General features: G+C 34.7%; 1 protein-coding gene across 1 annotated transcript in view; it reads right to left on the bottom strand.

The window, feature by feature from the left end:
* ADGRV1 (adhesion G protein-coupled receptor V1) overlaps window positions 1-14,382 on the bottom strand; it is a gene marked incomplete at its 5' end in the record, with an annotated part of 423,052 nt that overhangs the window by 350,702 nt on the left and 57,968 nt on the right. The window contains 4 exons of the mRNA XM_084880847.1: window positions 1,613-1,742; window positions 4,417-4,619; window positions 5,798-5,978; window positions 7,199-7,375. Coding sequence (XP_084736973.1) covers window positions 1,613-1,742; window positions 4,417-4,619; window positions 5,798-5,978; window positions 7,199-7,375 — 691 coding nt within the window. The remainder of the gene's footprint in view (window positions 1-1,612; window positions 1,743-4,416; window positions 4,620-5,797; window positions 5,979-7,198; window positions 7,376-14,382) is intronic.

The following is a 14,382-nucleotide window of genomic DNA, read 5'->3' as shown; positions in this document are numbered from 1 at the left end:
CCAAACTGGGGTGCTGCTTAATTATTTCCCTAGCTTGCCCATCCGTGCTTTCTCTGGACTTTGGGGAAAGTCTGCATACTAACCCAAAGTCTCACTACATACTAAAAGCCAATGATAATACATGTGTCCTGCCCCATCTCTCCCTGTGGATGACTTATACATAGTACTATGACTTCCTTCATCAAATATGAAAATAATAATGCCAGGTTATGTAATGTAAGAGGCTGCTCTGATGAATACCATAACAATTCTCAAATTTCCTACATTTACAAAGGTAATGTGATACAGATCATATGTATTCTGTAACACCTTACTAACACCTGAAAATCAAACACATTAATATTTCTGGGGAAAAAACACACAACACATATATAAAGAGTTATTGTGCCGAAACTGGTTTGGCTCAGTGGATAGAGCGTCGTCCTGCGGACTGAAAGGTCCCGGGTTCGATTCCGGTCAAGGGCATGTACCTTGGTTGCGGGCACATCCCAGTGGGGGGTGTGCAAGAGGCAGCTGGTCGATGTTTCTCTCCCATCGACGTTTCTAACTCTCTATTCCTCTCAATTCCTTTCTGTGTAAAATCAATAAAATATATATATATATATATATATATATATATATATATATATATATATATATATTTTAAAAAGAGTTATTGTAAGTGGAATAATGAAGATTATAATACCCTCTATTTGATAGATAGTTTAACTAAAAAATGATTTTTTTTTACTCCAAAACTCTTTGGTAAACAGAGCTTTCTGAATATCAGAATAGAGGATAAGGTAGTATTGTTGACCTGTTTTATTGATAATCACCTCATAATAGGTTACAATAAAGGAGCTATTGTAAAAATTAAATAAAGGATCAAAAAAAGAACTGATTTTACGGTCACCAACTATGACTGACAATTACAATTTGAAGATTCAGGACAATTATCCTATTTCATTCTTTTTTTTTTTTAATATATTTTTTATTGATTTTTTACAGAGAGGAATGGAAAGAGATAGAGAGCTAGAAAAGTTGATGAGAGAGAAACATTGACCAGCTGCCTCTTGCACACCCCCTACCAGGGATGTGCCCGCAACCAACATACATGCCCCTGACCGGAATCAAACCTGGGACCTTTCAGTCCGCAGACCGACGCTCTACCACTGAGCCAAACCGGTTTGGGCTATCCTATTTCATTCTAAAAGCACTTCTACTTTAGGAAAAGTCCAACGGGCAATAAAAAGGGGGGGAGGGAAATACCACAGTAGATGATATCCTTATAATTAAAATTAGAGATATTAATTCAGAATTTACCAATCCTCACCACAAAAGTATATGTAAATGAAACTATGAGTTTACTGCTGGTTTCTAAAACTAGTATTATACATTTATGTAGAGAGATAAAACATTATCTTTTTATGGATTATCAAAGAGATGATCCATCAGATTGTCCATATACATTAAGCAATTATTAATGTTCAGACTATTCTTTTCAAAACAAGTAACAGAGATTTATGGGAAAAAAGGGTAACATTAATTCAAATGAACATATTTCCATATAAGAATATATAATCATGGTGTGTGGACAAGCAAATATTTGATATTTTTGAGTCACCAGTCTTACCTCCTCCTTCCAAGTTTAACAATTCAACTTTAAAAGATTTTTCCAATTCAGGTATAGAATTATCAGTGATATTAACAGAAATGTATTTATATCTTTCTCCTGGTTGAAATTCTAAGGTGCCAGCAGCACTCTAAAATGCAAATGAGAGATTTATCCATTAGATTATAATTATTCTGTATATGAATCTATAAAATAAGAATGTTCTCTGTTCAAAATTATTTTAAATACTGAATTAGAAGAACATAAGTAAAATATAAAATTGGAAATACTGAAGTAAATATGTATAATGGTCAATATAAATTACAACTAAATATTCCCCAACTAAATAAAATAAAATAAAAATTTTCTTTCTTATTTGCCTATTCATAAAAAATGTAGTCCAGGCAAATGAGAAATATAAATATATGACATCCACAAATTCCTCAAGAATTGAATGAGATGTCCAAAATTCTCTTGAACAAGTATGTTTAGAACTACTCAAATTATATAACTATGCAATTTAAATATACAATGCATAATAATAATGGCATTTCCATTCTGAGAATTTTTCCAAGCAATAATAAATATGGGTCCATTGGACATTAACTTTTTCTTTTCTATTCTTGAAACTGCACTCTATAAATAGGTTCCCTATATTATATATCTTCACATGCTACAAGAAACAAAACGTTATTTAAATTCAGTCTTAAGTCCCTTTTTTCTATTTCTTATATAAGCATTTTCCCCTCAACTTATGAGCACACATTTTTATATTGTTGAAATTTTTCTAATGTTACCTTGTATAACATATATATCATCTTGTTGAGCTATTAACGATCTCAAAGGTAAAATGAGCAACCCAAGTACCAACTCACTTAATCATGCATTCATTAAGTTTTTTTAATATACATTTTATTGATTTTTTTACAGAGAGGAAGGGAGAGGGACAGAGTCAGAAGCATCAATGAGAGAGAAACATCTGTCAGCTGCCTCCTGCACACCTCCCACTGGGGATGTGCCCAAAACCAAGGTACATGCCCTTGACCAGAATCCAACCTGGAATCCCTCAGTGGGCAGGCTGATGCTCTATCCACTGAGCCAAACCGGCTAGGGCTCATTAACTTTTTTAATACTTGTCAAACACATTTAGTGTGTACATGGCACCATTTTCGATACTTCAGATTTAAAAATGGTCAAGACAGCCCAGACAGCATGACTCAGTAGTTGAGCCTCTACCTATGAACCAGGAGGTCATGGATCAATCCTGGGTCAGGGCTCATACCCAGGATTGTGGGTGGTATGGGGCATGCAGGAAGCAGCCAAACAATAATTCTCTCTCATTGTTGATGTTTTTATCTCTTTCTCCCTCTCCCTTCCTCTGCGAAATCAATAAAAATATATTTTTTAAATGGTCATTTACTTTTCTTTGTTTTCACAATAAAAGCCATAGAATCTGTAAGGCCTATAATGATCCAATCACTGCAGACCTTATCTTTTATCATCACAACTATCTCTCATCACTCCAGAAATACTGGTCTTCTTAGGGTTCTTCTGACAGCCTGTGCTTTTCCCTAATTAGGGCCATTTTACCATTTGATTAATGCCATTTTAACAGTCTCAAGTAATTCTTCCCCCTTCATCTAGTTTACTGGTTTTCTCCTCCAACTCTGACCTTTAGAGCTCAGCACGGATACAAATTACCCAAGAAAGCCCTCCTTGACTACCCAAACTATGTCATCACCCACCTGTCTCTCAGAATACCATCTCTGAACACTTCCCACGACTAAGATCAGACATTAATCAGTTGGTTAATATCACCTGAGAGCTGAAGTAAACACCTGGATAGTGAGAATCACCTGTATCTTTGTATACGAGAATACAGTTCAGAATAGTGATATCTGATATTCAATTGTCTCCGATTCTGTACATAATCCTTCCTGGCACCTCCCCACCCTCCCTGTAACATACACATACACATGTACTCACATGCACAGCTTTAAAAAAATCTTACTTCCATGTTAACACAGACCAGAGATAGCTGAAGCATCATAGATAGAGACTTGGTAAAGGTAAAGGGTATCACATTTCCAGATATAAAGATTCAAGTGATAAAGGGCATCTAGGCCACTGAAAATCCTCACAAATGTCACCTAAGGCACTAGCTTTCCAACAGTAATGGAGAAAGGGAGCGTAAGTTTGTATTGTTTTTGTTTTAGTTATTAAGTTAAATGCTAATCCAACTGTAGAGTGGGAATGTTCAGATAACCTAGAAATTGAAGACAATCAATAGAAGGACTAAAATGTTTCTTTAAGAGAATGCAGAGAAGACAATACTAAACCAAGCTGAGATGCCTTGTGGAATATGTTTCATTCCAAACTCGGTAAATATACAATAAGGGTCAGGACAAGAGACATTTAACTAGGCTTTCTTTTTCCCAGTGCCACACTGCTTCTAACTTGGAGAAAAACATAATAAAAATAGAAAGGCATGAACATATAACTTCTTGATCATTTTGTCTTGTTTGATGGATGGAGACAAGAGGATGTAAAATGTGTAAGAAATACAGTTTTAAATATATTGGAACAAAACCTGTAACATTAAAATAAATACAGGTGAAGCCTATGACAAATATAAGGCCCCAGTGAAATCAGAATGATAGCCATTTATGATTCTGGCTTCAAGGGACTGAAGTACATTAGTTTACACAAATTTAAAAAGCCATCAGTGCTTATTTCCCTTGTTTAGTTATGTCTCAGGTACAGTGCCACATCCCTTCCGCTCCTCCCCGAGGACTGTCTTCTACAAGAGCAAATAAGTGACTTACCTGGTAGTCCTCAGGACTGAATGCTGTCAAGGACACTGTTCTATATCCCGCCGTAACCCTCCCCAGGAGTCCTTGTGCGCGGACAACCAGTAGCTTAATTTCCCCATCTTCCTCCTGCACCGTGACGTGTGGAACAGTGCTTGCAGGCAGGGTCATCGGGTCCTCCTGCTGGGGAGGTAGCCCAGTGGAGAACTGCAGCAAGCCTGGCAGATACAAAGAGAGGCAGGGCATTCTGACCCAATTTCTTATTGGGAAGAATTTCTTATTCATTTGAAACAGTCCTGCACAATTATTTTGGTCATTAATAAAGGAATTTATTGAAGATTTGAATAACATACTTTTTTTTATTGATTTTTTTTTTACAGAAAGGAAGAGAGGGGGATACATCGATGAGAGAGAATGTTTCTAACTAAGCTGCCTCTTGCACACCCCCTACTGGGGATGTGCCTGCAACCAACGTACATGCCCTTGACGGGAATCAAACCTGGGACCTTTCAGTCCACAGGCCGACGCTCTATCCACTGAGCCAAACCGGTTTCGGCTGAATAACATGCTTTTGAAATGTTAAAAATTAAAGTGTTAATTTTTCTTATCTTTATCCAAAAAAGTATTTAAAATACCAGACCTAAGTATCAATAAAAATAATAGTGAAAGGGCTTTAAAGTATATATCATCAAACATTTACTCATATTAGGGTCTCTAGAATTCATTCTTGAACTTAAGATTTGTAATACTTTTTTTAATTTAACTATGAAATCAGAGTTGAAGAGCCTCCCACTTTTCCTAAACAGACCTTTTGTTTACCTTTATTGTTGAAACTATTACAGATATTCCTTTATTAATCCCCCATTCCTACACAGACCTTTTAATAGATATTCTTGCTTTATTCCTACAAAAGTACTATTAATTTTCAATGCAGAAAACAGTTTCAGTTTATTAGGGCCAACATCTATAATAGTTCCCCAATTAAGGAATTTATATCTTTTCAGCATAAGACAAAAAAATTGATATATGCTATATAACAGCTCCACTTCTTAAAGCTTAATAAATTACAAAATATTTAAACTAATTAAATGTTAACTTATCACACTAGGATAGTATTTTTAAATGTTTTTGATAGCCATGAATATAAATACTTTCATTTTAAATAATCCTACATATACTTTTCAAAATACATTCAGAAATTAACCTTTAAATTTTCCTTCATAAGCAATATCCCTCAAAATGGGAGCTTAGAAATTCAAGAGCTTAGAATCAAGAGGGTCTGAAGGCGTTCTACTTAAATCATTTGGGAAAAAAAACCACAACCCTTAAGAATTTATTAACAAGACCAAGTAGCCCCAGAGAAGAAAGGATTATTCTTGCAAAAGGGCTTAGTTACCATATGGATGATCACTGGCTTTGACAGTGATATCTGTTGTTTCCTTTTCCGGATCTATACTTGCACCACTGGTGGGAGTTGAACCTAACTTCCCATCTCCAGGAATTGCAGAAACCAATGTCACACGGAAATACTCATTGAGCTCAGGAACGTCATCATCAAGCACATATATATTCAGAACCTAAACAAATAAAAATCCAGAGGCATAAATCAATAAGGAATGTATAAATTAGTGATCACCTCCCAGAACAGAATAGCAATTAAATTATATTTGTGTTGTTGTTTTTTTTAATGTATTTTTATTGATTTCAAAGAGGAAGGAAGAGAGAGAAAGAGACAAAAACATCAATGATTAGAGAGAATTATTAATTGGCTGCCTCTTGCACTCGCCCTTCTGGGGATTGAGCCCGCAAAAACCAGGCATTTACCCTGATCAGGAATCGAATCGTGACCTCTTGGTACATAGGTTGACACTCAACCACTGAGCAACAACAGCTGGGAGTTAAATGATATTTAATTAAAGTTACTATTTAACATGACTTCTTCAGATAAACTGGTTTCGTAAGATGGAAAGGCTAGTGTAGATGTAGCAGGCATACTGCCATAAACCAACCCCACTATTCAATCTTACTATTATTGCTTTAAAAATCAATTTTTTTAATTAAAAAATTATAGAAGAAAACCTTTTAAATAAATACTCACAGGAGGTGTGTAGGGGCTGGGAGAAGAAGTAAAAGGGGGATGAGAGATATCTGTAATACTAAAAACATTCAGAGGAGCATGCACGATTATTTTCCTGACCAAATTTTATTTAATCTTATCCCTCCCAAAATCTATATGAATCCACATTATAAAGCTAAGTGTTTTATATTTTTAAATAATAGTTAAGTTTCCTAAGGGAAAAATTTGGGAATCAACTCTGTTTTTTCCAAATAGGAATTTTAAAAATTACCACTATCTTTATTACTTGATAAAAGAAAAAGCATTTTAAATTCAAAAAGTAGTAAAAAAAAAAAAAAAAAAAAAAAAAAAAAAAAAGACATCAGGCCCTGCTGGCATGGCTCAGTGGTTGAACGTCAACCTATGGACCAGGAGGTCACGGTTCTATTCCTGATCGGGCATGTGCCAGGCTCAATCATGGGTGTGCAGAAGGCAGCCAATTCAGAAATTAACCTCTAAATTTTCCTTTATAAGCAATGTCCTCATCATTCTTATTTCTCTTTCTATTGCTTCCTCCCTGAAATCAATTTAAAAATTTTTAATATTTCATTCCATGACACATACCTAATTGCCTAAATATTTTTAATTGCTTAAATATCAAGAAGCTGCAAACAAATACCAGAACAGATCAGAAACTGCTTTCCAGGAGCCTGTCAAAGAAACAAAGAAGGTAGGGTTTACCTCTGATCTCTGCCAAGGAAGGAATGTGATAGTTCCACTGGCATTAGCAAAATCATCAACAAGGTAATTAATGCCATCAGCTTCGATCTGCGAGATGGTGTAAAAAACATGCACGTAACCCAGAGCTCCTCGGGTTCGCTCTACCACACAGGAAACAGTGGACCCCTCCTCTGCAATCTGAAATTGAACACAAATTATTTATAATTATATGCCTATTCAAACCAGTGATAAAATTACAATGTTTTCAAAAAATCCTTTTACCATGATCTTAATTCTATAACTTTCTACAGCTCTCAGGAGGCCTCTACATCCCTCCAGATAAATTTTTGTCTTCTAAAAAAGAAAATTGACTCCATTCATTTTATCTTGTTCTTTTATAGGGAGAAATAAAGCAAAAAGAATGGTAGTAAATTAACTGTGCATATTCATTGATACCTCCTGTATGCCAGCCACTGTGCTAGATGCTATGGATACAAAGGATTTTTTGAAAAAGATAAAAGCACAGTTCTTTCTCTGGATAAGTCAAAAAAAAAAAAAAAAGACAACTCAAATTCTATGAGTGCAGCACAGACAATTGGGGCAGAAGTCAGAGGTAGAGGGTGAAATATGACATTGGGAGAACACTCCAGGCCTGAACGTGATATAATTGAGTGGATCAGAGGGAATCATGTTGAGGGTGGTGTAAGTGCCACGTGGGAGAGCCTTGAGTAATGCCTGGTGGGGAGAGAATTAGGTCAAGGACATTTGTGTCATGCTTAACTTAGTTTTGATATTTCTGTCCTATAAACATAGTCATCCCTCAGTATCCGCAGGTTATTTTTGGTTCTAAGATCACCCACACCACCAAAAGATCTCAAAAGCTGCAAATGTTTAAGTCTCTTGTATAAAACGGTGTACCATTAGCATATAACCTACACACATTCTTTCTTTCCTTTTTTTTTAATATATATTTTATTGAATTTTTACAGAGAGGGAGAGGGATAGAGAGGTAGAAACATCGATCAGCTGCCTCCTGCACACCCCCCACAGGGGATGTGCCTGCAACCAATGTGCATGCCCTTGACAGGAATCAAACCTGAGACCTTTCAGTCCGCAGGCTGATGCTCTATCCACTGAGCCAAACTGGTTTCGGCTACACACATTCTTTCTTATACTTTAAGTCCTCTCTAGATTACTTATAATACCAAATATAATTTAATGCTATGTAAATAGTTGTTATACTGTATTGCTTATGAAATAATAAAAAAGTGTGTTCATATGTTCAATACAGAAAAAACCTCCAGTGGCCTACAACAACTATACAACTACATAGTACATATCAGCAACAATGTGACTTTTTTTTTCAAATATTTTTGATCCACATTTGGTTGAAACCAAGGATAGAGAATCCGCAGAAATACAGGGCCAACTCTATATATGTATGCATACACACACATGGCTGTGTATGTGTGTGTGTTATGTAGAAAACATTTTTATCTAAAATGTTTAAGATAATGGTTATTATTTTTATGGAGCAAAAATTGTAATAGTTTTTAGAATATGGTCTGCATATGCTCAAATTCTGAGACTCTTGATTTGGTTTCCTTTTTATGTGAGCAAACATAATTCATGGGGAAAAACTACAATTGAAGGAATAGAGATCAAAATATAAATCTTTATATATGTCACTAGTTTTCATATCAATCGGAAGCACTCTGGTCAGCATTAGATAAAGCCATTTCAGTTCTGATATCAGGGCTAGAGAGAACAGATTTGAATTTTGTCTACAAACAGACAATAGTTAAAAGTTATCAATGAGCATGCAGCACCTGATGTACCAGTGAATCCTCTGAGTTTTACTGAACATCAGCACTCTTACTCCCAAGTGTGGCAGCAACCCTGGTGCCTCAGAATGAACAAGACCGAGCACCCTGGGGCCATACTGTGACTCCAGTATTTGCCTGCTGGCCTACGGGCATGGGAAGCCCAAAACAACCAAGGTTGTCCAGTTTGGGAAATACTGAACCAGAGGACAAAATTATTAATATCAGAAGATGATAAAAACAGAGAGAATAAATCATTAAAAATATTTTTCTACTATTAAAATATTCATCTAATTGACTTTAGATTCATGATACAAGCAAATGTTTGGGCCACTATATTAAGGAGCAAAACACCAAGTAATAATCATCAGAACCATCATCACTTCCGTTTTCAACAGAAGCCATTACAGTTTTCTCTTTCAAGTCAGGAGTTGCCAAGTCTTCAGACCTGCACAAGAGTCATTTTAAAAGTTAACATTGAGAAGAGTTCTTGATATGTATTTTCCTAGAAAAAAGAATGTACCATTCTGCACCATGAATTGGCTTTCTCTATCGAAATAGAAGATTAAAGGTAAACGATTACACGTCCAATTAATTTTTTATTTTGCCGCATGCTTGGGTGATGATGTGTGATATCAGATTATATCAGTATCTCTTCTATCTAAAGGAATCTATTCACATAACATATGGCAGGCACTTCACACCAAACACAGACCAAGTTAGACAATATTTTCACTTATACAAAGATGCTCTCAAAATGTCTCTAAATTTTGGCTTAAGTCATGAGTTTATAAACATAAAAATATCCCAAGTATTAGTTATAAATGTAAAATAATGAGATTAGCAAGTTTTATGAATCATTATAAGAGCATTAATTAATCTCATTAATTTATAATTAGGTAATATACAAGATTTCAGGACATATAAAATAGGGCAAAATAAGGTGGAGAGAAAATAACATATAAAGTGCACAAAATACAGGAAGGCGACATGAGTGTATGGTTACTAGGCTATAGAACCAATCTGTTCAGTACAGGTTTCACTTGGAATCCAAAGTAAGCCTCATCAGGGCTCCAAACTGCATATAGGTTTATTCACTCAGTTTTAATTTATTGCCTACTATTTGCCAGAACATGATATTCCTGGTTAGGAGGGAACAAATAAAAAAATAACTATCATCTCTTTCAATATGCCAGAGTAGATGATGTCACATTCTACATATTTGCATTATTTAACATGTGATTATACTTTCATTTTAACTTTGATATTACTTTATAAGTCTATACAAATGAAAAAGGTATAATGTAACTCAGAAGTCTTTAAAGGGTGCTTATTGCCTTCAGCCTTTTTGAAGGGCTAAGAAAAAAGTTAACTTTCCAATGTCACTGAAAAGACAGTGGTTTTTATTTCTGGAAATGAAGCAAAGAAGCATAAAATTTAAGCTCTGAAGACAATTCCAGACATAAATTAAAACAGCAGTTCTCAAATATTTTACTTTCAGGACCCCAGAACACTAAGGAATTTTTTGCTTGTGTTGGTGAAACCTATTGATATTACCATTTTACAACTAAAAACTGGAAAAAATACTGATATTAATCATTTTAAAACATAGATAATAAACCCATTATATCCTAACAAATAAGCAACATATTTTATAAGAAATAAGTATACTTTCTAAAACAAAAAAGTAATAAAGGAGCATTTTTTATATTTTTACAAATCTCTTTAATGTCTAACTTAATAGAAGACAGCTAAATTTTATTATTTTCTTCTGCAATCAATTTGTCTTTTGTTATTTATGTTGATTCAAGTATATAAAGAATGTCTAGGCTTGTATAAAAATATAACTAAAAACGAGGGGAAGATTTAATAGTCTTTTTATATAGCTGTGGGTATTCTCCCTTGATATTTTTAACCAAAATTTGACAAGTGGTAGTTTCTTAAAGTTGCAGTGTGAAATCATACACTAATACATTAAAACCATTTGTCTAGTTTACATTTTGAACCAATCTTTTTACCCTGGTACAATTTTGTAATAATATGCATTAATTATCTGGAAACTATTGGTTCACTGAGTTATACAGATCTGCAAAATGTTGACACATTTCATTATACAAAATAAATAAGTCACACTTGCAAACTGCAAGGTTTTTAAGTATAAAGTTTTTAAGATTTTTAAGAGAAACAGTCAAGCTCACTTTGGCAAATAAAAGTGTTCCAAAATTCTAATTTTTGTTTGAAAGTTTAAATTTTTATCATTGGCAACAAGTACTTTTTCTTGTAGTCACTGACTGACTTCATTTTAATGAAAATGTGTTCCAGATACCCATGTCCAAATAACCGAAATTTGTCAGTCATATTGTTCAAGTAAAAGTGATGTTCCATGAAAAGCACAGCTAGTTGAACTCACAATGCACTAGCACAGTGGTCGGCAAATTGCGGCTCTCGAGCCACATCCGACTCTTTGGCCTTTTAAGTGCGGCTCTTCCACAAAATACCACAGTCTGAGCGTGTCTATTTTGAAGAAGTGGTGTTAGAAGAAGTTTAAGTTTAAAAAATTTGGCTCAAAAGAAATTTCAATTGTTGTACTGTTGATATTTGGCTCTGTTGACTAATGAGTTTGCCAACCACCGCACTAGCATATACTTTTCTTCAGGGCAACTACCATGTTTGGTCAAATCAGAAGTGCTGTATTTGTGGTTCTCATTTTGTGACATGAAACACTAAAAAGACAGGGATTCTGCAGTCAAGATGTTATCAAATTAATATTCTATAGTGCTTCATCAAAGATATTCTTATATGAATATTTGCACCTTTTAAGCTACAGGCAAGTCAGGCAGAATAAAGCAATGACAACTTGTACAGTTGACAGCCTCTGCCTCGATTCATATAGGGAACAACCAGACAGCATATTTGTGGCAACCACCGCTTCTACAGTGCACTTGTCAATAAAATGAGAAAGACATCTTAGTATTTTCATAAAATTATGCTTGACCTTTGAAGAACTCCTCAAACATAACAGAAACTCCAAGGCTACACTTTAAGAATGACTTCAGTGAGCCATAAATATGATGGATGATGATGATGATAAAATGATTTCATATCATTCCTGTCTTTAAATCATTCTAAGATGAAAGAGTTCTATACTTGTATTCTTAATAGTTTTAAGAATGAAAATTTTATAATATGCCTGACAATCAAATTCCAATGTTCAATCTTTTAGACTCAACCACACTTTTCCTATGTTAACAGTCTAAACTTTACTCTTTCTAATATAGATACACTGTATTCTATTTCTCCCATGTGGGCTTGGGAAATAACCAATAATATTTCTTTTTTCCCCCCAGCAATTCTACTAGGTAGGTGTGACAGCCTCCATAGGGAAGTTCTCTCTTCTCCACTCAAAGGCTTGACTGGTCTCATTCAAATTCTGAGATTCCTGGGGACAGGCAAAGTTGCATACCTAGATGGAGCTAAACTAACACCAACCCAATCTAAAAATATAACTTGTTAGACAAGCCATCACTGAATTCTTACTATAATGATCCAGAAAGCCAAAGAAATACTCAAAACTATTAGTTATTTAAGTAGGTATTTAAAAATTTATGTGTGTGTGTTTTTTACAGTTTGGTTGTTTATGCAGTTTAACTGAAGCTAAAAGTGTTTGTTATTTGAACTATGAGCCTTTTCACTTTTTGATATTCAAACACATTCTTAAGTTCAATAAAGACTTTTGAGTATCTCCTATGTTCCATTCTAGATGTGAGAGAGACAATCATGAACAATAAGACCTTATTACACTCAGAGTTCTTTCATCTTTGTGGTGAAAATGAAAAACCAGTAAGTGAGTGGACTTATAAGTAACAAAGGAATAAAAGAGTTTGATCAATGCTAGAAAAAAAAAGTAAAACTAGGTGAAGAAATAGAAAGTAATTAATTGAAAGAACAGACTAAGAAAGTCTTCATTGAGGAGACATCTTTGGAGCTCAGACTTGAATGACAGTCCTGAAGAACTGAAATAAGAGTGACCCAAAGAGAGAAGCTAGGAATCCTGGAGCCCTGAGATAGGAACTGAAAATAGGCAAATCTGACTGCAACACAATGACCAAAGAGGAGAATTACAGGAGAGGTCAAAGCCATAGGCAGGTGCCAGGTCCTTAGAGAACTGAGGGGAAGTGGCTTTACCTGGCACTATAATGGTTCTCACACCCTCATGGAAGCCACTTGTCTTTTAAAAAATAGAGATGGTGACCCTAAAATATAGAAGGAAAGATGACAGAAGTCATAAGATATCTCATTGTATCTTAGGAGAAAAAAAGAAAAAGAAAAGGAAAATAAAGATGTATTAAGTACTAGTGACTGCCAAACTCTGAACTATGTATTGATCTTGTCTCTAATAATTCAACTTAGGTTAGTTATTTGCTTGGGTCTCTAAGCATCAGTTGTTAGCCCTATGAAGTGGAGAGAGTAATAATTAATATCTGTTGCAGCTATATTATGGATTGTCATAAAGGTGCATGAAAAACAACACGTAAAGTTCTTTGATGACTGTGTAGCTATTAAAAGGTATTGTCATTATATATAAACATATTTAAGTTATAGATTTGTATGACCTTGGTCCTCACTACTCTAGGAAAGCCTCTTTCTGGTATAGAAAAATACCACTATTTGTAACCTCTTATGATTATCACCATCCAAAGTGCTAAGCGGGACAATGAGATACCCCAATTTGAGCTATAATAAAGCCTATGGCCTAGATATATTTTTCATGCTCTTCCAATTAATGTTTTTCTTAATCAGTTCCATTTGCATACACACCCTTCTGAAACTACTTGCAAAGGAAAAGACTCTCTTGTTCCTTGGCATCTTTTCACAGGCATCGAGCTGCCGCAGTCACATTTGACACCTGTGAAGTAGTTTCATGAGATCTCACATTACTGAACAGGAAACCAAGATGATTACGAATCTTAGAAAACTTGGACAGAACTGATAAGGACAGTAAAACAGCCTAATTAATTAAGCTGGCCAAGAGGTTGATAAGAAAGGCGTTTATGCCCAACAACTAAGAATGTTGTAACTAACTACTTAAGTACATTTGACATATGGGGGATGGGGGACCTCAAAATATCATATTTAATAAAGTTTCCATTATAATTATTCATAGAAGCTTTCAATACATATTATTTCATCTACTTATGTGGTAATCCAATAGTAGCTAAAAAGTAATTTACATGTAGAGTATAATTATATATTATGTGAAGCGCCTTAAGTTTAAAGATAATGGCTAAAGTTTCATTTGCTAAATTGTTATTACTTCTAGCAGCTTATTAAGCTTCTGACTCAGACTGTGAATTTATAAGACCAAAGACCTTATAATTCACA

This window comes from Pipistrellus hanaki (assembly GCF_964339955.1).
Source record: "Pipistrellus hanaki genome assembly, chromosome: 4".
NCBI classification, from domain to species: Eukaryota; Metazoa; Chordata; class Mammalia; order Chiroptera; family Vespertilionidae; genus Pipistrellus; species Pipistrellus hanaki.
The sequence above is the reverse complement of the archived record's forward strand: the minus strand, read 5'-3'. Positions and strand labels throughout refer to the sequence as shown.